General features: G+C 54.8%; 8 protein-coding genes across 8 annotated transcripts; 2 read left to right on the forward strand and 6 right to left on the reverse strand.

The window, feature by feature from the left end:
* Positions 1-148: 148 nt before the first annotated feature.
* On the reverse strand, positions 149-2,379 carry C8Q71DRAFT_697686 (peptidase M24; the record flags this gene model as incomplete). The annotated part of the gene is made up of 13 exons (XM_047919979.1): positions 149-202; positions 252-311; positions 372-436; positions 487-521; positions 574-610; positions 672-920; positions 971-990; positions 1,054-1,143; positions 1,196-1,311; positions 1,359-1,526; positions 1,578-1,911; positions 2,015-2,150; positions 2,208-2,379. 13 exons carry the CDS (start codon positions 2,377-2,379, stop codon positions 149-151), a joined length of 1,536 nt encoding a protein of 511 aa, XP_047784466.1.
* Positions 2,380-2,451: 72 nt separating this feature from the next.
* Positions 2,452-3,591, reverse strand: C8Q71DRAFT_825545 (S-adenosyl-L-methionine-dependent methyltransferase; the record flags this gene model as incomplete). Its single annotated transcript, XM_047926280.1, has 4 exons — positions 2,452-2,547; positions 2,596-3,064; positions 3,116-3,311; positions 3,365-3,591. 3 exons carry the CDS (start codon positions 3,589-3,591, stop codon positions 2,756-2,758), a joined length of 732 nt encoding a protein of 243 aa, XP_047784467.1. The 3' UTR covers positions 2,452-2,547; positions 2,596-2,755.
* A 1,322-nt stretch (positions 3,592-4,913) lies between these two features.
* On the reverse strand, positions 4,914-8,503 carry C8Q71DRAFT_729470 (P-loop containing nucleoside triphosphate hydrolase protein). The gene is made up of 13 exons (XM_047922033.1): positions 8,397-8,503; positions 8,227-8,314; positions 7,789-8,170; positions 7,625-7,729; positions 7,494-7,562; positions 7,142-7,439; positions 6,671-7,075; positions 6,421-6,612; positions 6,122-6,365; positions 5,939-6,008; positions 5,819-5,860; positions 5,496-5,761; positions 4,914-5,443 (listed from the first exon to the last, which is right to left on the reverse strand). Exons 1-13 carry the CDS (start codon positions 8,486-8,488, stop codon positions 5,183-5,185), a joined length of 2,514 nt encoding a protein of 837 aa, XP_047784468.1. The 5' UTR covers positions 8,489-8,503; the 3' UTR covers positions 4,914-5,182.
* Positions 8,504-8,888: 385 nt separating this feature from the next.
* On the forward strand, positions 8,889-10,476 carry C8Q71DRAFT_825550 (uncharacterized protein; the record flags this gene model as incomplete). The annotated part of the gene is made up of 4 exons (XM_047926281.1): positions 8,889-9,687; positions 9,745-9,938; positions 9,991-10,273; positions 10,342-10,476. The coding sequence occupies exons 1-4, from the start codon at positions 9,280-9,282 to the stop codon at positions 10,474-10,476; spliced, it is 1,020 nt and encodes a 339-aa protein (XP_047784469.1). The 5' UTR covers positions 8,889-9,279.
* Positions 10,477-10,756: 280 nt separating this feature from the next.
* Positions 10,757-11,399, reverse strand: C8Q71DRAFT_8732 (bola protein). The gene is made up of 3 exons (XM_047928355.1): positions 11,151-11,399; positions 10,973-11,100; positions 10,757-10,914 (listed from the first exon to the last, which is right to left on the reverse strand). Exons 1-3 carry the CDS (start codon positions 11,317-11,319, stop codon positions 10,894-10,896), a joined length of 318 nt encoding a protein of 105 aa, XP_047784470.1. The 5' UTR covers positions 11,320-11,399; the 3' UTR covers positions 10,757-10,893.
* A 1-nt stretch (position 11,400) lies between these two features.
* On the forward strand, positions 11,401-13,236 carry C8Q71DRAFT_8712 (cytochrome oxidase assembly). The gene is made up of 4 exons (XM_047928333.1): positions 11,401-11,998; positions 12,045-12,541; positions 12,594-12,781; positions 12,833-13,236. Exons 1-4 carry the CDS (start codon positions 11,499-11,501, stop codon positions 13,148-13,150), a joined length of 1,503 nt encoding a protein of 500 aa, XP_047784471.1. The 5' UTR covers positions 11,401-11,498; the 3' UTR covers positions 13,151-13,236.
* Positions 13,237-13,338: 102 nt separating this feature from the next.
* C8Q71DRAFT_793359 (20S proteasome subunit) lies at positions 13,339-14,471 on the reverse strand (the record flags this gene model as incomplete). The annotated part of the gene is made up of 6 exons (XM_047925468.1): positions 13,339-13,649; positions 13,705-13,905; positions 13,965-14,053; positions 14,107-14,210; positions 14,266-14,412; positions 14,469-14,471. The coding sequence occupies 6 exons, from the start codon at positions 14,469-14,471 to the stop codon at positions 13,339-13,341; spliced, it is 855 nt and encodes a 284-aa protein (XP_047784472.1).
* An 877-nt stretch (positions 14,472-15,348) lies between these two features.
* On the reverse strand, positions 15,349-18,036 carry C8Q71DRAFT_8756 (uncharacterized protein). Its single transcript, XM_047928394.1, has 10 exons — positions 17,735-18,036; positions 17,487-17,681; positions 17,346-17,428; positions 17,228-17,285; positions 17,011-17,169; positions 16,857-16,945; positions 16,680-16,801; positions 15,898-16,628; positions 15,656-15,840; positions 15,349-15,593 (listed from the first exon to the last, which is right to left on the reverse strand). The coding sequence occupies exons 1-10, from the start codon at positions 17,891-17,893 to the stop codon at positions 15,485-15,487; spliced, it is 1,890 nt and encodes a 629-aa protein (XP_047784473.1). The 5' UTR covers positions 17,894-18,036; the 3' UTR covers positions 15,349-15,484.
* Positions 18,037-21,477: the final 3,441 nt, after the last annotated feature.

The raw sequence follows: 21,477 nt of genomic DNA on the forward strand, positions 1-21,477 counted from the left end.
GAGGGGATGAAGTACGAAGCACGACGGGAGCGAATTAGAAGCGTTGAATCGATAGAGTATATATATATGCGTCAGCTGTTCTTGCAAACCGATACAGTAGATGTGGAACAATGAGCTGGTGTAGATGCATGGCGTGTCAATAGAATCGTCAGAACGGCTCTAGTCCTAGCAGTCCTTGACATGCTCCCTCCACGTCGGCGATCTGGCGACAATCATTGAGACGATGTCCCAGCAAGAAAACGCGTACTCACCTCCTTCGGAGCACTTACGCTGAGGACTACGGGGTGCTCTTCGCCCACGAGCACTTCGTCCTATTGCGAGTCCATAGGCATGAGCTATGCAAGCAGCATGATGTGCGCGATGACATTCACCTCTATTCGGATGCCAATGTTGTGGAAGTGTTTTGGGAAGTGTGCTGATGGCGGCACGTACACGCCTTCACTTCTATGAGCGAGGCTTCCGGAGCCAACAACGCAGATGACTCACCAGGCTCCACAGTTATGACCATGCCCGCTTGCAGACTATGGTGCACACGTCAACATAACGCTCGGAGCACTTACGAATAAAGCGTACGGTGCGTGTCGGTCAAAATGGCTTGACTCATGCAGGTCTACCAACCTCCTTGGTCAGCTCATTGTCCATGTACAGCACACCAGACACCAATCACTTACCAATGCCCACCGGGTGTCCAACAAAATGAGGGTACAGCTCCGCCACGCGCCCGCCCGCCATGCCCAGGTCGAACCCAATCTGGCGGAGCTCCCGCCCGAGGAACTCGACTGACTTGTGGTGGAGCTGCGCGAGCGAGACGCCCGCCCGCGCCGTGCAGAGCGCGACGAGCTGCTTCTGCGCGGAGAGCAGCGCACCGTAGAGGTCTGCCTGCGCGGAGGTGAAGGCGCCCGAGACGGGGAAGGTGCGAGCTGCCGCGGAGGTTAGTGCGGCAAGGGACGACAGGGGTGGGGGGACGTACTGATGTCGGAGGCGTACCCGCTGCCAGTGGGTGACAGGGTCAGGGGTCAGTTGTTGTACGGTGTGGATGGGGAAGTGACGCACTTGTATTCGCACCCTGCGTCGACGAGGACTAGCTCGTTCTCGCGGATGAGCTGGTTGTTTGACGTGTAGTGTATTGTCAACGCGTTTGGGCTGTTATTCACTGTAAGCTGAAACCCGACTGGCCATGATAAGAGGCACAGACCCTGATGCGACAACAGGCACATAGGCCGGTCGCTGTGCGCCGTCCCTGGCACAAAGGTACTCGAAGTGCGCGCCCAATACGTGTTCCGACAGGCCAGGTCGTGCGAAACGCATCGTCTGACTAGCAGTCAGTAGAAGGTTCGCTGGCGGGAGAATGTAGGAACCTTTGTATGCGCCTGACCACTGATGTCTGCAGCAGCCCGCATGACATTTTGCTCCGCCTCGCTCTTGATGGCGCGTAGCCGTCCGACTTCAGGAGCAAGTGGACGACGCTTTTGTCCGCTGAGCGATTCAAGGAGAGAATCATGCTCCTGCGATGTCCTAGACAAGTACTACAGTAGCTCCTCTAATAGCCGCTTCTACTATCTGTATGAGCAACATACCTTGAGCAACGACTTGGTCGAGGCCGAACGCGAGCGCTTCGGTCCGCCCCCAGGAGGAAGGTCCACATATACATGGTCGGTCTCAGCCATTACCCTCCTCAGTGAGTCAAGCAACTCGTCGACCGGTCGCGCGTTGTCTGCGCGGAACAGTCGCACGACGTCCTCTGCACTCGTGCGGGCGCCGTCCCACTGCGCCGTCGAAGGCGTCGACGGGGTATGAAAGAGCGTCATGCGATACCCGCGCGAAGAACTGTCCTTCTCCATGATGAATGCAGCGCCTGGCTCTTCGAAGCCGGTGAGGTACCAGAAATCGGAGTCCTGGCGGAACTTGTAGCTTGGCCGATGGATGAGCGGTCATTCCACCGGAGGAATGGGCGGACTTACAAGATCTCTAATCCAGTTGGTTAGACACGAAACATAGGGAGGAAAAGATGTACGCACGGCCACTCATGTACTTCACCTGCGCGGCGGCGCAAATAACGGCGCTGTGCGGCGGGAGACTGTCCATGAGAGCCCGCCGCCGCGTCTCGTACTCTTGCGAGGTAATCCCTGGTGTCAGCTCCCCATTCTTCACTATTCACCAAACTACTTTCAGTGGAGTCTTCCATTGACTCAGTTCGACACACATACGCAGATGCGGATGAGACGGGTCCAATGGTTGCCCATATATTGTCGGCTTTAGCGCGATGTTGGCTAGCTGTGTTGCCTCAGTCGCATATAGTCTTTGAGTGCGTTGACATTGTCTGACAAGAGTCCGTGCAGTCCGAGCAGCGCTGCCGAGAATGAGAGGACGGAGAGACATGCAGGTCGTCTGCCACACTGGCACGTCGGCCAGCACTCGGGGTCGGCGATCCGGGTCCCGTACTGGGCGTCAGTTGCTTCAAGCATCCTTGCCTCCGTACATGCATAGTAACAGTCCTCCGAACCCAAACCCGAATGTTCATATTGATATTACAGCAAGGAGCTGTCTGTAAGCCCAGCCTGAGAGTTGATTTTCAAACTTTTGATACATTTGTAGCTTTCAACAGCGACTACGAGACGAATATTGAACCAACCGCATAGTTTGCCCTCTTCGATAACAACTAATCACCGAAGCAAGGACGATACAGTCGCCTTCGACAATTGTCTATATGGTACAGGTATGCCTATCTCTGGAAGCACAGATCAGTGCATGTTATTCACAACGGTTTGACGCCACGAGCGAGGAACGGAGTGACGGCATGCCCGTCTATCACCAGGCCGGAGATCAGTCCTCCCATCTCGAAGTCCACAAGGCCAGCCGCTGTGACCATGTCTTTCATACGGTCTTCGCCAAAGCCTCCCTGATGGGGGACTGTGTCTCTGTGTTTGTCCCCCAGGACGACGTCGGCCTTGTTGCTAATCGCCAGGATGTCAACGACGAGGAGCGATGCGCCGGGCTTCACGAAGGACGCGAGGATCTTCGTGACGTCCTCTGGGTTGCCGAAGTGGTGGTACGCCATCGTGCACTGTAGGAGTTCTGGTGAGCCCACGTACAGCGCATCGCTGAAATCACGGACTAGGACTATGTCAAACTGCTTGGTCGAGTTGCCGATTCGGCCATCGGCCTTGAGCTCGACGCAGCTTGCCTTCAACTTGTCGGAGAGCTCATGCTTCGACGCCAGAAGGTTGTACTGGTCCACGACTCCTTGGCTGATATCGACACCGAAGATCGACTTCACGCAGGATGAAGACCATGTGGCTGACGATACCGCACTACCTCGCAGGCACATGGTCTTCATCCTGCGTGATGAAGCTTGAAGTGACACGTACCGGCGCCGCACGCATAGTCGAGCACGGTCGTACTCTCTGCGTTGAAGGCGCTCGCATACCGCTCGCGCATCGCGGCAGCGATGCGCTGGGTGGCGTCGACAATGTCCGGGCGCTCGAACATGTCGATGTTCTCGTCGAAGTACTGCTTGTTCGCGGCCGCGTAGTCATGGCCGTGTCCATGCTGGGCGTCGTGCTTGTGCGTGTGAGGGTGGTGCTCTGCCATTGTGAAGTAGGTGTGCTCTGTGCTGCTTTGCCCAGGCTCCGAAAGGCCTCTTTATACCTCCACAGGTCGCAGTCCGAGTCCTGAGTACCGTCGCGGTCCCGAGTAGCAACGGGCTCCGAGTCACTGTCAGCGCGTCCGCACGTCGCATTGCAAGGAGAATTCACCGCCGGTGTGGGAGAGATAGCGCGCGCGTGGTATCGACACGCGTGCTAACGACTTCCGGGTGCAGGTGTTCAATAGAGTCGAGCGAATGGGTGTTCGGGCTGGAGATGGACGGCGGGCGATGTTCTGTGTGGAGTAGTGTGGCCGCGCGGAAACAAACGAATACTTATCTAATCTTCTCGACTACTCGACTGACTCGACTTGAGGTGCACGCGCGACGTCGAGTCGCTCGTCCGTGCCGAACCTTGAAGTGCGCGTGAGCGAGAGGGGAGAAGCTGGGGGATACGATTTCTGGCGAGAACGGGCGACGCGGCCCTCTATAAGTACACGCAGCGCAACGAGAGCGAGAAGGAACTAAGGAGCAAAGGATGACAGAAGGGAAGATGAGGTAAGTTCGAAAGGAAAGGCGATGAGTGACAGGCAAGCGATCGTTGACAGATCGGGAAGAAATATTACCGAATAAGGAAAGTACTGTATGGGACACCCGCCCGGGTGACGACGTCCGTTGGTTCCCCTTCCGGCTTCGGACGGCGGACCATGGTCTCGGCGCGGGGCTGACAGCGGCGGGGCGGTGCTATTGACGTTCGCGACCTGGGCCCCCGACAGGTGCGGCACTCTGCTCGACGTCGCCCGCCTTCGCCCTATGGTCGGTCCTCCGCCTCCGCCTTCCGGTTCCTCGCGAGCGCGCCGGTAGAGTCGACGGTACAGTAGATTGAGGTTTGTATCGTGGTTAATGTCTGAATGCGAAATGATATAAGCTAACACAGCTAAGAGAGCGAAGAGAAATAAGAACGCGACGCTACGCGTCACTCCAGCATTCGGCCGGATTTCTCCTCCACACCGGGTTGTGATTCATAAAGATATCTCTCGTGAGGTAGACAAGCAAAGAGAGAAAGTTTGTCGCAACTGTAAACGGATGTTGAGATCTTTACCATCGCCAACTACGCACGCCACAAACGTTCAATACATGTCAAAGGCACATTACTACTATTATACGCATATCCTGTGAATTCGTTGACGTCTGTTTGGCATCTCCCACATGCACATCCGCCGTCTTCGCCTTTCCCTTTATATTCGACATTTTACTCATCTGGTGACCTTCCCTTTTCATGATGGTCAGCCTCATGATTTGCTTTAGCAGCTTGCTAGGAACCTACTCCTCCTCTCCGCGTTATTAGGGGCCCGGGCAGCTGTTTGTCGCCCCTATGTGCGCGAAAACAACGAGTGACCATTTCCTCCTCCTTCACGTTCGGTTTTCTCATACTCGTACAAGCAACCTCTGAGCAACTTGAAGCCCTACCAGCTAAGCGGAGCGAAGCGAAGCAGTTCCTTGTACAACAAAACCAGACGAGCGTCAGGACAATTCAGACTACCAGAAACCCGACCGCATTACAGCCAAGACCGCTAGATGCAGCTGCTGAGCAGAGCCTCACGACGATGCAGATAATTCGACACCGGCGAAAGACACACTCATCAGCTCCAACTTTGCCTTCTCCAGACTCGCCTTCCTCCCGGTCAGCTCCTGCCTCCGCATGACGATGTCGAGGTCCTCGCTGAGGTACGCCGTGCAGCGGGCTGCAGCATCGGGCGCTCCGAGTGCGAGGTTCTCAATAAGGTGAAACTGGAGAGCCTCGGCGAAGGCATATAGGAAGGTGTGGTCGATGGCGAGAGGAATGTAGTCGATAATGCGCTGAAGCAAGATCAGAGGCCTTCGATTGTTGGCAACGCTGGCAAGCACACACCTTGTACGAGACCTGGAAGTATGCTCTCACTTCCGCCATGACCTTGAGCTCTTCCTCGTATTCGTCGGGTGGTTTAAGCTTCCCTAAGTCGTCCGCTGTCAGCCCGGTGTAGCCCACCCTCGCCAACGCTGCAAGTGCCTCTGCCATCTGCTGTTCGCGCTGCGTCTCACTGGGAATGGACGGTCCGTCGGACCAATCCAGAGTGAAATGCGGTATACGAGCAGTGTGCGATGTCCCAGCGTTTCTTGGGTTGGCTTCTGTGTTTTCTATGTCAATAGATGAGGTGGATAGGGGTTCTGCGGGGGTTGAGTCTGCACACATACCGAATACTGATGCCGTGGTTTGAGGAAGGTCGAATTCTGGTGCTTCCCGTAGTGATGTGTTGCGTTTCCGGGAAGATAAACATGAGATTAGGTAAGGAACCATCAAGTCTCCTAGATTACCTCTAGGTGTCTCCGCCCTGTTGTCCGGACTCGGAGGTAATGGTGGGGATTCTGGAACAGGAGAATGCCCTCGAGGGATGGTTAGCTACATATTCCGCTACTTCTTCATACGTTGCATCCCGTATAACTTACCAGGATCTGTCTCAGCCTTGTGAATGTATAATCAACTCGAGAAATCATGTCAGACTGACCGATGTAGAAGTCTTCAGTACCATCTACTTCTTCGGCTGCCACCTCGACTTCCGGCAAACTACGGACAAAGCTCCTACTTCCGCGGACATCCTTGTACCGGGAAAGTACTTTGTCCGTTGCATCAGAGAGGTAGTGAGTGTTCTGTGTGAAGGGTGTGGTTTCGAACTTCAACAACATTCCGATTTGCTCGAGTGCCGCAGCACGGCAGTCCTGCAGCAATGACACGATGGCGGCGCTGGAAGGGTCATACATGAGCGCCACGTGTAACTTTGACGCAACCAGTCGCGTACTCAATCTTGCCTGCGAGGTTCTTGAAACGCTGAAACCGACGGTTTATGAGCTGCGACAGCGTGAGCCTGAAATGCCTCTGAATGTTCTCAAAGCAACTGATGCATTCGTCTTCCCACGTCTTCTGAAACCTTCGTATGAGTGTTGTCTTAGCTGGGTACGGGACGTTGAAGGGCAACTCGCGCGTCGTGGATCTGGAGAAGCAGGTAAGACAGATGTCAAGTTTCACGTGTTAGGCGATAGTGAGCACACCGTTGGATATGGGTCCGCATGTCCTTGAGGTACATCTGTCGGACGACCTGCGTGTGTATTCCAGGAGGACTATCATTCTCAATTGTTTCGTCATCTTCTGGGTCAGACAACACGTCCACTCGGATCGCATTCGAAGGAGCGTCACTTGCTGACGGTAGTGGTATGAACCTAGGTGCAGTACTTCGGATGGCGCGTTTGAAGGTCCCATATGTACGCCGATTATGTTGAACTAGAACCTCTGCGCCGGGAACACCTACCACGTGGGACTGGATATCAACACAGAAAGATGAAAGCAGCCCCAGCACGTAAGATGCGGGTTCGTTCGTCACTTCTTTCGGAATCTTCCGTAGACCTGCGCAACACGCGGACAGCTTCTGCTCGACATCGTGCTGTAGTCGCGGTAGACTATGAGAACACGATCACATATCAGTTCAGATGGCTTGCGGCAAAGGAGCGAGCAGGGATCCTTACACCTTGTTGATGATCTCAGTCAACATCTTACTGAGGTATTTGACAAGGTTTCCTGTCCCGAAGCGTTGCTGTTCAGTAGATGTGCTCCAGGGGCCCGTCGATTCGAAAAACCGTCTCTCTGCCTCGCGTGCTTCCGCAGATGTAATGCCGGTAGTACGTTCCCCGTCGTCTGGCTGGCGAGTGCAATAGTAACCGTGACGGAGCCGATGGCCTTGTGCACGACCCTCCAGAATCTCGAGCCAGAGATTCTTTGCCTTGATGGAACCCGGAGACAAGGTGTCTGGTTTGGTCATCACCCCTAGTAGTCCCATCAATAATTTGTGTTGAGCGGTACTACACGGAAGATGCCTACCTATGGTTCGTGAACCATCTCTATCAACCTCCCGAGCCATCCTGAGAGCGGATTGATTCTCGATATCATCTGGAAACCATTGGTGTCAGACGAAGATGTTGACTGAGTCAGACGACAGCAGCAGAACATACCGCTCATGGGAAGTGCAACCACAATCAAACAGGTGCCCGATATATACGACTGAACCATGTTCTGGACAAACTGCACGACAGCAGGATCAGCGTTCGATATAATTCCTAACAGCAACGTCAGCATCTCATGCACACTATGAGTATCTAGTGCAACAGTTACTGACCAGGCAGATCAACGAACGATAGATCAGTTAAACCAGGTCCCGTAATGTCGACGCAGACGACGTTTCGGGAGAAAGTTGTCGCTGGGAAGGAACGAGAGAACGCAGTCAGGTCATCCGGACTCATGTTCAAAATTTGACCCAAGGGCGTTTTCCCGGCGTCCACAACAGCGGCTTGAGCGCGTTTGAGCATCAGCTCAACGTCTGCTTTGTCGGTGAGGAGGCCTCCAAAAAGTATTTCTTCGACATCATGTTTGCGCCGGCCGGCCGGGTCATATTCCCATCGTATTTTTATTTGACACGACCACTTCCCGGAGGCTGACTCTAGGACCCTGCACTCCATCGGGCAGCGCGTACAAGTCCCAACATCACGCGGCACTTTTATCTATGAAGTGCTTGCATGAGACGAACAGCATACAACGAGCACTGAATCGATCTCACTTCCGATATAGCTTCTATCACGCTGGATTTTCCAGCACTTTGATTACCGATGACCACGATGCGCGGCAAGTCAAGATGGATATGCGCGCTGCACGGCGACCACGACGTCCCATGAGCATCCTTAAGGCAAGCAACAGACAATACGGTGCAGAGTCCAGAATGTAACTTACCCAGCGGCATGCAGATCTCTCGTGAGCGTGTGCAATTGCTTTCGACGTTGAGCGTACCCGGCGCTCTCAGAGGAAAGGGCGGGGGCAGACATGATGAGTGTTAGAGGCGCGGCTGCCCTGTACCCAGCCTCGTTAAATATTCGATGTCAAGGGCTTTGCCGAAGAGAAGTAACGTGCAGAGAAGATAAGCATGGCTAGAAAGGGAACATCGGAAAATGAGTCGCGTACCTTCTGTGCATCGTGTAAAGCTTATTTCTAATTCGGAGACCTCGAGCGGTTGTTATACGTACCCATCTGCCGTCTCAATCAAGTTGTCCACGACAGCGACATTTATGTATGTTGCTCGTTGTGATCTGGGCATCGATTGAACTGCCTACAGTCAATATAAGATTTCGACATGAGAGGCCGACTCACCATAGCGATGAGGCCACGTCATTTCTGGTTCCGTATGGCGCCGGTGTGGCGTGCGTAAACTCAGAGAATACCTAAGCTATGCATATCTGGTGTTCTGGAGAGGGAGGGCACACAAAACCATCAACGACTCACCTGTATGTCTTTGCTTCGCTGGTCCAATTTGATGAACTCACCTCAAAAGGCAAGCCACCTTCCCAGTGGGGAAGCCAAGGCCAAAGGGTGTGGATCCCTATCTTGTGTCCTTGTGATGACGTATAATAGCACATCATTGCAACGAGGAGTCCCCACAAGTCCCCGTCGCCACTCCGCGTGCTTAGGATCTCCAATGTTGAATGGACACATACAAAAGGTCAGCGGCTGCCGTGTCGTTCTCTCAGAGACTCCCTGCGCACATACTCACCGTAACCGTACTAGCACTGCGATACCCATACCTACCGCTGCATACTCAAATGATTGAAGTATAGAAAATATGCCGAACACGAAGAACCCTGCCACGCTCATGAGCGGCCGCTTCCACTCCGACCAAATCCCCGACCTCTCCGGGCGCGTCGCCATTGTCACAGGAGGCTCGTCGGGCATCGGCTACTACGACGCACTCGCGCTCGCACGCGCCAACGCTCGAGTCCTCATCATCTCCGCAAACGAAGACAAAGGACATGGTGCGGAAGCGGAGTCGAACCAAGCGTTGAAAGACGTTAGCTCAACGGGCACCGTCACTTGGTACGGCGTGGACTTTGGCACCTTGAAGGAAGTGGACGCGCTCGCACAGAGACTTGCAAGCGAGCTCGAGAGGCTGGATATACTCATATGCAACGCGGGCATTGGGCAGGCTCCGTATGGTGAGCTGACGAATGATGGATTGGAGAGGCACTTTGAGGTACGCTTCCCCATTGCGAGGTTCGCGGATGGGCTAACGCGCGGGCGCCATACGTAGGTGAACAACCTCGCGCATTATGTCTTCGTCCTTCGCCTGCTTCCGCTCATGAACAAGACCGCACTCACCGCGCAGCCCGCGTCTGTGCGCATCGTGATGCAGAGCTCGGAGATGCATCGCATGGCGCCGAGCAGCACCAAGTTCCTCAACAAAGAAGAGATCAACAATGTAACAGAAAAGAGCGGCGGACCTCTGTATGTTTCGCTGTTCCCCATGCAACCTTTGACGTTCCCTATTGCTCGACAGGTATGGCCGTACGAAGCTCGGGTTAATCTGCCTCGCGAGGCAGCTTATTAAGCGCAAGCTGTCCGACCTTCCGCCCGACCGGTCTATAGTCGCGATCGCCGTGCATCCGGGAACGGTCGACACGGATCTGCAGAGGACGTGGACTGAGGGCTACGGAAAGCTCGGCAGGGTCATGGAAACGCTATCGCGCAAGGTTGGCAAGAGCGCAGAGGAGGGTGCAGAGAACAGTCTGTGGGCTGCAGTCAGTACGGACATCAATGAGAGCAACTGGAAGGACTTCCAGGTAATGACTTCGTCTTTTGTCATGGAACATGCGATCTTGGGACGCTGATATTGCTTTGTTGCGCACAGGGCAACTACTACTCTGTCCCTTATGGCAAGTCAGGAAAGGAGACGAAGCAGGCCCAGGATGAGAACATCGGCGATAACTTCTGGAATCTGTGCGCCAGTCTCACGGAGGAGCTCCTTGGCGAGGAACTTCAATGATCCACAGCTTCGGAGTCAGAGTGCAGCCTCGGTGACAAGGATGGGAATACTGTATGATCATACCTGCTACGATACAGCGATAGAAAAACGAGGTCTCTAGCTGTAACCCTTGAAACGGTTCGCATGATAATAGTAACCTGTGCTTGTCTCGGTAAGTGACTGAGAGGCCCATGCGAAGGTGAACGTTCTCGATGTAGACCGAGCTGTATTGCTAATGTCGAGTAGACGGATCAAGCATGTCGCTACGTGTACATGTACACTGCGCAGCCAGGACTTCGAAGAGTCTTGCAGGGTTGACCTGTATGCGGTGGTAATGTAATGGCGCTCCCGAAGACATACGCTAAGATGACGAACATCAGGCTGCCGCCGACCGGCCTCATGTGCTGTTATGCATTCCTACATGCTGAAGAGGTACACCTATGCCGGACTTGTTTTCAACTAGTATAACAGATCAGTAATTGGGGCTAGGCCAGTAGGCAACTAGATAGCGACTCACTTGTAGTCCATGGATGCCCTCTATTTCTTGCTTGAGCACCTCGTTGACCATGCGATGTTGCTTCACCGTCGGCACTCCGTTGAATGCCTCACTCGCTATGATGATCTGGTAGAACGTGCCACAGCCACCTAACAACACCCCGTCGTAGACCAATTCTGCCAGAGACCTTGCTGCATACCTGACACATCCTGCACCTGCAACTCCGCAGGGGAGAACTTCTCCGTCAGCTTTTGGTAGATCGTATTCTCTCCTTCGGAGAGCCCTGTTGGGGGAGCGGCCGCGTAGCTTCGTAGCAGACGAGGGGCCCGGCTTGCGCCTACGCGTCGAGCGAGAGCGACCGCGAACATGGAGGCGAGACGGAGGGTTGACGCGACGCGCTGGTCGGGACCGCCGGGCTCGACCTTACATAAGTCTGGCTCGACCACTCCCGGCCTCCGCATTCCAAACCCATTCCGGCCTGCCATGAGCCTCTGAGACGACCTCAATTAGCACGGGCTCTGGTGTTCATTCGACTGTCGACCCCAGGATGTCGCTCCTCTCCGCGTGGAGAGGCTTCGGATGCCGCTCGCTGCCTGCAGCAAGCTCAAGACCGCCTTGCATCCGAGCACTTCACCAGCGGAGTGTATCGAAGGCATTATCCAAGCTGCCAGCAAATACGGCCTTCGGAATAGGCTCCCGACCGCTGGGTGGTTTACTGCGACAGCAAGGTCTTTGGAGGCAAGGGAGGCACCTTAGTCTCGGTACGAAAAGTAGCCAACCCCGACCCTTCGATGCGAAGTTCTTCTCCAGCAATGCTGCAGCAATACCCAAGCTCCCGGTGCTCTCTCGGCCACCGGTCGCAGGCTGGCTCATAGCCTCTTCGGTTCTTGTTTTTACTGTCATCGTTGTGGGCGGAGTCACCCGCCTCACTGAGTCTGGTCTAAGTATCACGGAATGGCGGCCCATCACCGGTATCCTACCCCCTCTCTCACAAGCGGAATGGGACGCGGAATTCACCAAGTACAAGGCAACTCCGGAGTTCAAGCTGTACGTCTAGTCTGCATATTTTCGCGCGCACGACTGACAAGAACAGGCTGAACCACTCGATCACACTTGACGAGTTCAAGGATATCTTTTACATGGAATGGGGACACCGTGTCCTAGGCCGTCTCATCGGGATCACCTTCGTCGGGCCCCTCGCGTACTTCATCCTGAGCAACCGTCTGACCGCCACGCTCCCGAAGCAGCTCCTGGGCATTTCCCTGCTGATCGGCGCGCAGGGCGTACTCGGGTGGTACATGGTCAAGTCCGGACTGGAAGAATCGCTCATGGACACCCCGGGCGCCGTCCCCCGCGTGTCGCAGTACCGGCTCGCGGCGCACCTCGGCACGGCGTTCGTCGTGTACGCGGGGATGCTGGGCACGGGCATGGCGGTGCTGTACGACTGGCGGTATGGCATGAGCGGCGCGTGGGCTGGCTTGAAGGGCGAGGCCGCGAACTGGAACAATATCCTGCAGAACCCAGCTGTAAAGCGGTTCGCGCGGTATTCGAAGCTGCTCACGGGGCTCGTCTTCCTCACGGCACTCTCAGGTTCGTGTCGGCGTCAGTGTGAGCGGCAGCATCTCGCTGATGCCTGACATAGGTGCATTTGTCGCGGGTCTGGACGCGGGTCTGCTGTACAACGAGTTCCCGCTCATGGGTGGACGCATCGCGCCTCCCGCAGACGAGCTCTTTTCAACAGCATATGCCAAGAGTCCCGACGGCTCAGACATCTGGTGGCGCAACATCTTCGAGAACCCCACGACCGTACAGTTCAACCATCGATGCCTGGTAAGTCCATATACTCTGCGAGTGCACTAGTGTTGACAACATCCGCTGCAGGCCATCACGACTTACACTGCAACCGCGGCCCTGTACGCACTGAGCCGCAGCTCGGCGTACAAAGCGGTCCTTCCGCCCCTCGTCAAGCGCATGATGGTCTCCGCGTTCGCAATGGCGAACGTACAGGTCCTGCTTGGCATCAGCACTTTGCTCTACCTCGTCCCTGTCCCACTCGCGGCGGCACACCAAGCCGGAAGCGTGTTGCTTTTGACTACGATGGTCCAGCTGTTGATTTCGTTGAGGAGACCAGGCGCGGCGGCGCGGGCATGGAGGCAGGCGTTGCTTGCGAAGGGTGCCAAGCCAACGAAGGCGCCATAGAGTTCACTGTTCAGAGCATACAGGGTAGATCGTAGTATTTATTCGTCAGCTGATCGTCGCATCGTAGCGTACTCACCCCTGCTCATATCACACTCGGTAACAATCGAAAACATTGCTTTCAGTCCGAGAACAATACAAGCACGCGTTGTGCCACATCCCTACAGCCCGGCACTCACCCGCGACAGCGCTCATTCGCCCATCTGCACGTCCTCGTCTGCCGTCGCTCCGTGTGTCGGGCCCTCCTCCTCGCCCACGTTGTCAGTCTGCGCTGGGACAACGGGCTCTTCCGGCGCGCGCTTCGGCTGCATCGTGTTGAGGTAGACCTGGATGGGCTCGCCCTCGAGGATGCGGAAGGAGCCCTCGGCGAGCAGCTGGTTTTCGTGCGCGCCCACGGGGCCGACGATGCCGATGGTCGTGTTGTTGATCGTGAGCTCCTTGTCTTGTTGCAGTGTCTCGCGGAGCGCGTGCAGACCGTGTCGGATGAGGTCCTCGAGGGTGCCTGTCCACGGACGTGATGAGTGAGATGGATTGAGCATGGAGGAGAGAACGCGTACAGTCCACGAAGCTCTCGTAGTGCTTCTCGAGGTATGTTTTCGCGCTCTGGCTGCGGGCGCCGATCGACATGGCGTAGTACTCGTATGAGTTGCCGGATGGGGAGAATTCGTAGAGGTGTGGGCCGTTCTTGTCCTGTCCGATGACAAGGAAGCCGACTCCGTATGGTCGCCGTCCGTACTCTTGTGTGTTCACCTGGGCCTCTGATCATTGTGTTTCGTAACGTGAGTGGCAAGACTGCATAATCACTTGAATCACGTACTGTCGGCGATGGAGGATACGAGACGGTTGACGGGGATTGGGCGGTTGAATTGCATACGGGAGCCCATCGCTTGTTGGCGCATGAAGTTACTGCAACGACACTCAGTGGACGCGTAAGACGTTGAGTAGCACCCAAGACAGACCTCAATACACGGGCATCAGATGTGAGTCCCGCGATCGCAATGCCGACGTGATCATCTATTCGGTGCATCTTCTGCTGGTACGCAGCGAGTTCGCCCAAGGATCGCTGCGTCCCCCCGTTGAACGACACTTCAAGGTGTAGTATACGACGAGTCGCGTACCTTCAGGGCTAGGAGAATGCTATGTGTCTTCGATCGCAGTCCAACCACCGCAGAACCCTGCTTCACGGCCTCAGACGCATATTCGACCTGGTGTAAGCGTCCTTGCGGGGAGAAGACGACGTTATCTGAGTCGTATGTGTTGCGGAACTGCAGAAGAGAAATGATTGAGTATCATGGAGCAATTTGAGTTCCCAAGTACTCACCATGTCGTATAGCTGAGGACAAGTGCAATGGGGCGAGTGGACGGGCGGACGGACTGACGCGTCGCGAGAGAGCACGAGGACGACGCGTAACGGATTGCCATTTCGGGGAGGCGCGTACTGGCCCATTGACGCTCTTCAGCTTGGGCTATATATACAATGCTTCGAGAAAAGGGACGAAGCCCACACAGGCTCGATGAGATGCTCAGGACACGAAGGCAGACCTTCTACATTCTTGAAGGATATTTTACATATATAGGCGGAGCTCTTCTTCATGAGGAACATGTGGACAGACTTCGATGACCATGAGAGGTTTAGCAAGTCTTGCGGGTGAAGATGCCGTAGTGTCTGCATGCAGAGGGATGTGGCAAAATACGCGTGAGCTCGACTGAGTTTCATACCTCGTAAACAACGTCCGTCGGCATTTCGAGCATATCCTTTAGGCCACCGTGCCTATCCCTAGATGCCAATGTCTTGCCGCCGCCACTCTTGCATCGCGGCGTGTTGCCCTTCACATCCGACGTTGCAACTGTGCGTTTGACCTTCCTCGGGGGCATATCTTCGGAGTTCACTAACTGTAGATGCAAAGCAGAGATACGGGCGAAATGCGAGACGGTAGTGTTGCGCTCTGCAAATGAAGCTGCAAGTTGAAGGTGGATCCGAGGAGCGACCCCTCGCGTCGCGCGTCGCGCGACGCAGAAGGCCTGAGTTATGGCTACGGATACTACCAGTATGGAATGCGAACATTTGACGGGTCCACGGATTGCAAGATTGCTTTGACGAGACGGTCGCGCATCAGAACACTCGAGTCAGTGTACTAGTATGACTTGCACATCAATAGTCGATGGTCGTGACAACGAAAGAAATTACAGCCACTTCGCCGTCTCCGATTCCCGACCACTACTAATATTTGTGTTACACTTCACATTATCCACTGGAGTTCTTTGGTACTCATTCCCTTGTCTCCAGTCCTTAGAAAAGTCTGCTCTATGCACGTTACAGCGCACCGTCAGCACCTTTCAGCTTGACATTATAAATGCCCAACGCTTCGAACTTGAGATATCAAGTTCGAGGTGGGCCTCCAGCAGTTCAGATTCACGCTCGACACCTGCGTCTTTGATGCCGTGCCTAGATGGTTGACCACCCGATATTCAATGACCGATAAGCAGCTCATGATAGAGGCAGCTTACCGTACTTCGAGGTGAGTCAGTGCGTCCGCCCGGTGGTTGTACTCTTCCTTGCATATTTTGCACACAAGCCGACTCACGTCCCTTCGACGCTTTGCTTCGAGTTGCTTGGCCTCGTCGAGCTCTTTGGCTGTTGCCAATCGCCAATCCTTGCGCTCGGAGTAGGACATGTAGTCTTGAAATGTCATCTGGAAGGGGTCCACATGTTGAGAATCGGATCGTGATATAACATCGACCAGACTCACCGCAGCACGCCAGGTCATAATTTCTTTGTCGTTTCGTACGAACCTGACATCTAAGGCATCCATCTCTTTCGCACGCACTGTTCGCGTGTTCTTTCCGCATAGTTCGATCAGCCGCACAACCTCGTCAGGAGGATTGTTTACAGTGAGGAGACCTTCGACGACGGTGGGTCGCTGAAAGGCATAGCTATAGCCTGTGAGTCGCCCCGAGACAAACTTCCGGTATGCGTCTGATCCGGCTTGCTGCCAATACGGAACCCGGCGAAAACATCTGTGCTTCATGACCTGCGAGTAGAACATGACCTCGGCGCATCTCTCGCAACGGAATATTGTCGTCGCGAGCTCCAGTGCGTCCACATCCGCCTCGTCAGGTGCAGTTTCTCCATTTGAGTCTTTGTCGGCAGATTGGATGAGCAGCGCTCGGAGTTCGTCTTGCATGCGCATGTACCACTGTTCTGCGTGCTTCCCGATATTCGCTTCCAGCGCCATGAAGCTTTCCTTGTTCACCTCCACATCGGGCGGAGAGCACATGATCTCGCGGAACTCTGGCATGAGTGCGATATCGCCATAGCTCAATCCGCGGTTGCGTATCTCTTGATGATCATAGAGGATCGACAAGGCACTCTCCATGGCTTTCCAACGCCCGTTCAGTCTCTTCGTAAGTTCAAGCGCGAGGCGCTTTGCGCGGACCGCTTCCATACACTTGACCATTTCTTCGCATATGTTTTGCCAACCTAGACCAGTGTGACGAGAAGGAGAGAGTGACCCGGGAAACGTATACGTACTGCGTTCTGTGAGCTTCCTGGCCGCCCGAACGTGCTTGTGCTCATAAAACTCTTCGTGGTCATTGAGTTTAATGAAATCAATTTCAGGCCTCCATCCGAGATCACACAACCTGCACATGATTCTGCAACATGGAACGGCTCAGCGTGAACAGCATGATGCATTGCGCCGAAACATACTCTTGAAGCCGATCCTCTTGGATCCCAGCTCGTTCCTGTTTGTGCATTCTGGCTTGCTCCTCGGCCCACTCTGAGCATTCCAATGCGTGCTACATGGCGAAGCGGTCAGATTTATCCCATGACCAGTACTATAACATGGACTTGCGATACTTACATCTCGAATTTTCCGTACCCGCAGTATCTCTGTGCCAATGAACAGTGCTAACTCGTGTTCGTTGTTTGCCTTGACCAACTTGCGCCACGTGTGGATGGTTTTCTGTACCTCAAAAACCAAGCAAAGCGTCTTGCTTTCGCGAGGCCTGTTGATGGAGCACTGAATGGAACAGCATCCAGCTTACGCACGTAACAGATCTGATGTTGTATTCGCATACCTGGTTGAACATGTCCATTGGTATATTGTCGAAGTTTATATATCTCAAATCACTTGTCCTGTCGAAATAACGAGGTCAGTTTGCGTCTGTGAGAATGCATGAGGTGACCGTGACTGACCTCCCACAGAAGCAATCCTTGCAAAGACGCTTATAGCATTCCCAGAATATGCCACTATCTGCAATGTTACCCTGTCCGCATGCCTGAAGTAGAGTGAACGACGTCAAAGCGAGTCTATTCACTCGAGGTGCTATGGCTTACGCTGCAATGCTTCGCGAAGAGGAACGAGGCCCAGGCAGGCTCAATGAGATGTTCAGGACAAGAGGGCAACCCTTCCACGTTTTCCAACGATAGCTTCCAAATATATGCGGAGCTCTTCTTCATCAAGAATGCGTGAACAGACTTCGACGACCATGAGAGACTAAGAAGATCGCGTGGGCGAAGATGCCGCAAGATCTACACCAACATGACAATCAATAGGAGTCAACGGTTCTACAAAATGCGCATACTTCGTGAATAACGTCTATTGGCATCTCGAGCATGTCTTTGAGTCCACCGCGCCCGCGCGTAGACGGGGCTTTTCCGCCACCCTTCCGCTGCGTTGGGGTCGAGCCGCTGCCTTTCACATCCGATGATGCAGTTGTGCGCTTGACTTTCTTCGGCGGCATTGATGCGGTATAGCACAGCGATGTAGACCAATGAGTGATACAGGTAGAGTACGGCGCAGTGGCGTTCAGAATCAAGTTCGGGTGGCCCACGTCGCGCGACAGCTGCAGGTTGGTTGGGCTGCATGGCACGGTCACGTGCGAGACGCGATTGTGGCAAAATGCGAACAGGCAACGCCGCGGCGTGTGTACTCCCTTTCTTCGTTCTTCTTCTTGAAGGTGACGTAGTGCACGACTGATGTCATAGTTCAGACAAACAGTAACGCGTCCGCGATGTTATAAAAGCGGTGCTCTGGGTGCCCAGGACGTCCTCTTGGCTTTCGCGCACACGGATCCTGCCTCCCGCCGTCGGCACATGGGTCATTACTTGCATCGATGCCAGGAACTCTCACTATCCGCAGGATACGACGCCGAAACACACCGTCAGTAACTATTCGTGGTATGAAGGCGTGCCGTCCGGTTCTGCATGACGAGGGCCGATTGGGCGATTAGTCGTCGCCATTGCCGCTCTCGCAGTGGCACGAGCCACGACTATGCCACACTGCCTCAGGTTCTGCCAGGTCGACTCGAGCGTGTTCGGACATGCCGAGGTCTGCCAGCCGTACCACTCAAGCAGCGCGTTTATCTGGTAGAACTGCTCAACTCGGGGTCGATGACGACGCCGCGTTCATCTTCGCCATGCTACTGGCGGCCTGGCCTGTTCAAGTTCCGGCGGTTCCGCGTCTAGACGATCCGCGAGTTGTTCTGCAGCTTGTCCTCTTCTCACTGCGAGCTTGGAGTCGTAGGATATGTACGCCAGGGGCTCAGGTGAGTGCTCACGTAGCTTCATCCTTTTCAACGTTTACCTTGCCTCCCTGTTGTGCCTGGATCTATCGTGCTTGTTGCTCAGGAGGTATGGCCGCTGCAATGGTGCTTCCTTCCTAGGCCGCCTCTATGCGGATTCGCGCATGCACTCTCACGATCACCCTCTGACATCGACCGCGAGCGAACGTCGCGCCTGATCGAAGCTTCTGGACTGTCATGGTACCGTATGTCATAGATGTTCTCTCTCGCCCACGTCACTGGTACGTGTCTTTGCCATATGCATCCGACTTTCGTGCAAATGTTTGGGATCAATCCTAGGCACGTTCGCACCATCTGGAGAGTGCGCGGTGTTGTTGGTCTTGGGATTAGTCCCCACATGCACCGCACCAGACTCGCTCGTCATGGGCTGCTTGCTTGCTCTCTACACGGTTTAGGCTGATCAGGGCTAACTTCCAATTCCAAACATTTCCAGACGTCTCTACGACGCTGCGTTCGGACTCGGACGTTCATTTCTAAATTTGTCTCTTGGAGTGGGCGGTTTCGATGCGTGCTCTTGACAAGCCGCAGCATCCTCTCTCAACGTCTTCCAGAGGAGACCCGCTGGTGCTTCCGCTAGATCTCGAATTGCTGCGCGATGTCGTCAGAGCGTATGTTGATCGCACGTCAGCCCGCTACTTCATGGAGAACGCTCCGGTAACGCGGAAACACGTTGCGCTTGTCATTCCCGGTGAGCTCTCGAGAGAATGGGGTTAGTATATCTCATAGATTTGAACTCGTTCCCCCCCGCTAGCATTGAATGCCGAAGGGAGAACGTTGCTCTCCCTGCCGGTGAACATCTGCCCTTCATGTTCCGCCATTCACACACGCACACACTATCTGTGCTACGCCTGTATGCTTGGCAATACCCATACCAAGTCTGTCTCACGCTCGGCGAAAAGGCGGATGTGACCTGCAATTCGAGCGAGACGTAGAACGTGAGTTTCGCGAGTGGGAATCGGACCAGTCGCTTCGTTGCTAACATCGCTGAGAGAACAAACCTGCACTAGTCTAGGCGCCTCCTCGACAACCCTGGGGCTCATTCCTCTTCATTGCTCATTGGCTAGAACCCAATGATTCTGAACTTGACAGGTCGCCTCGTGTCTGCGACGAAGAGAAGTACAGATGTGGCCTGGAGTCTGAGTCGTTGCATATAGCACAGCGCTCGTGCAAGGTTCGCTATCCATACCTTCGTCAATCTCACGTGGTGGCACGGCTCGGAGCGGAGGCTGACTAGGATTGCGCGCACGGACTGTGTCCGGAAACCATGACCGTACTTCCCTCATACAACACTCGCGAAAGTCAATCACTGCAAATTGTGCTGACGTCTTCGAAGACTCATCTCCCATGGACTCTGTTAGGTAGCCCTGCTGATGGTGCCGAGTTTTGACAGTGTTGATGCGTTGTCTGTTCTGGTCACCTACAACACCCTGCCCACGATCTCCTGCACTTCACACTGTCATGGTAGGCACCCTGGCCAAGAACGAGAGTCTCGGGCAGTATGCCATCGGATGACAGCAGCGTACTAGGAGCGTGCGATCCGGGAGCTATCGCGACGCCAGGCGCTCAGAACGAAGGCAAGAAAGGACGTCTCGTAGCGTAGTGGACGTAAACTGTCAAGACCGTGCATCCAAGGGCGTCGCGTGGGACGTGCGCGTGAAGCTGGAAGGTCCGCACTGTATGATCACCATACATTCAACGCGCGTCAATAGCAGCGCTACTTTTATCCCCTCAACACATGAAGATCGTGGGTTGGCGCACCCGTGACTACAGCAAACATGAAAGCATGCGTATTCATCCAACGGTCGTGTGTACCAGCGCGTCATGTTCGTGTCGCCGAAGACGACGGAGTCTTCTAGATCTGGCGTTCAGTGAATGCGCAAGGCACACCTGAACGCGCATATCGAATCATGCAGCCATCCCCAGTGTTTCCGCGATCTGTCCTCTGCGGGGGCTGTTGTGTTACAAGAGAGTGAGTCTGTTCGTTCTTCTGACATCATGAGATATCTGCCGTACTCACCGCGCTTGTGCAAGGTTGGGTACTGTCTACACTGCATATTCTCCTCACCTCTAGCCATGTGATGTCGCACAACAGCTGCAACTTCATTTCGGCTATATGCTCGGACAAGACCCCGCCATACAGTAAGCCTTCCCGGACCACGGACAACCGGATCTCACCAAGGCTTCCGTGTTCGAGAAGACCCCTAGGTCGCCGCGAAGCACATCCAGGCCCGCTGCGTCCTTGAGCACTCTATCCTCAATCAAAGGAGCATGCACGCCTGACCAGGAGTCTGCAGCACACCCACGAGCCACGAGGCTCGGATGGGCACGTCATCAAGGACGCAAACACCACCGGACGGAGACATTGAATCTGATCACCGTACCTCGCAGAAACCGCGCAACGCGAAGCCCCGGCCTATGACAGCGCGCGGATCTGCAAGCACCATCGCGCCTCTCGGAACCCGCTGGAACTGCGCGCTGTGCAGGCATCTTCAACGGCCCATCGCGCATGAAGATCGCCATCGTCCGTCTGGAAATGAACGGCTTGGCTCGCTCGCCTCTGGAAGCCTCGAGAAGTGCTGGACTCTCTTGGGCACCGATGCTCCACTGCGATAGTGACATGCGATGCTCGTCGTGCACGAAACGGGCTCCTCTCCTCGTCCAGAAGTCCCCATCCATCCGCGTTCGTTCCATGGCATCCGCGTTTTGATCATTACCAGGCGTCATCGACGCCGTACGTGTATGTA

Source organism: Rhodofomes roseus, assembly GCF_022264815.1.
Source record: "Rhodofomes roseus strain CIRM-BRFM 1785 chromosome Unknown C8Q71scaffold_1, whole genome shotgun sequence".
In the NCBI taxonomy this organism is placed as follows: domain Eukaryota; kingdom Fungi; phylum Basidiomycota; class Agaricomycetes; order Polyporales; family Fomitopsidaceae; genus Rhodofomes; species Rhodofomes roseus.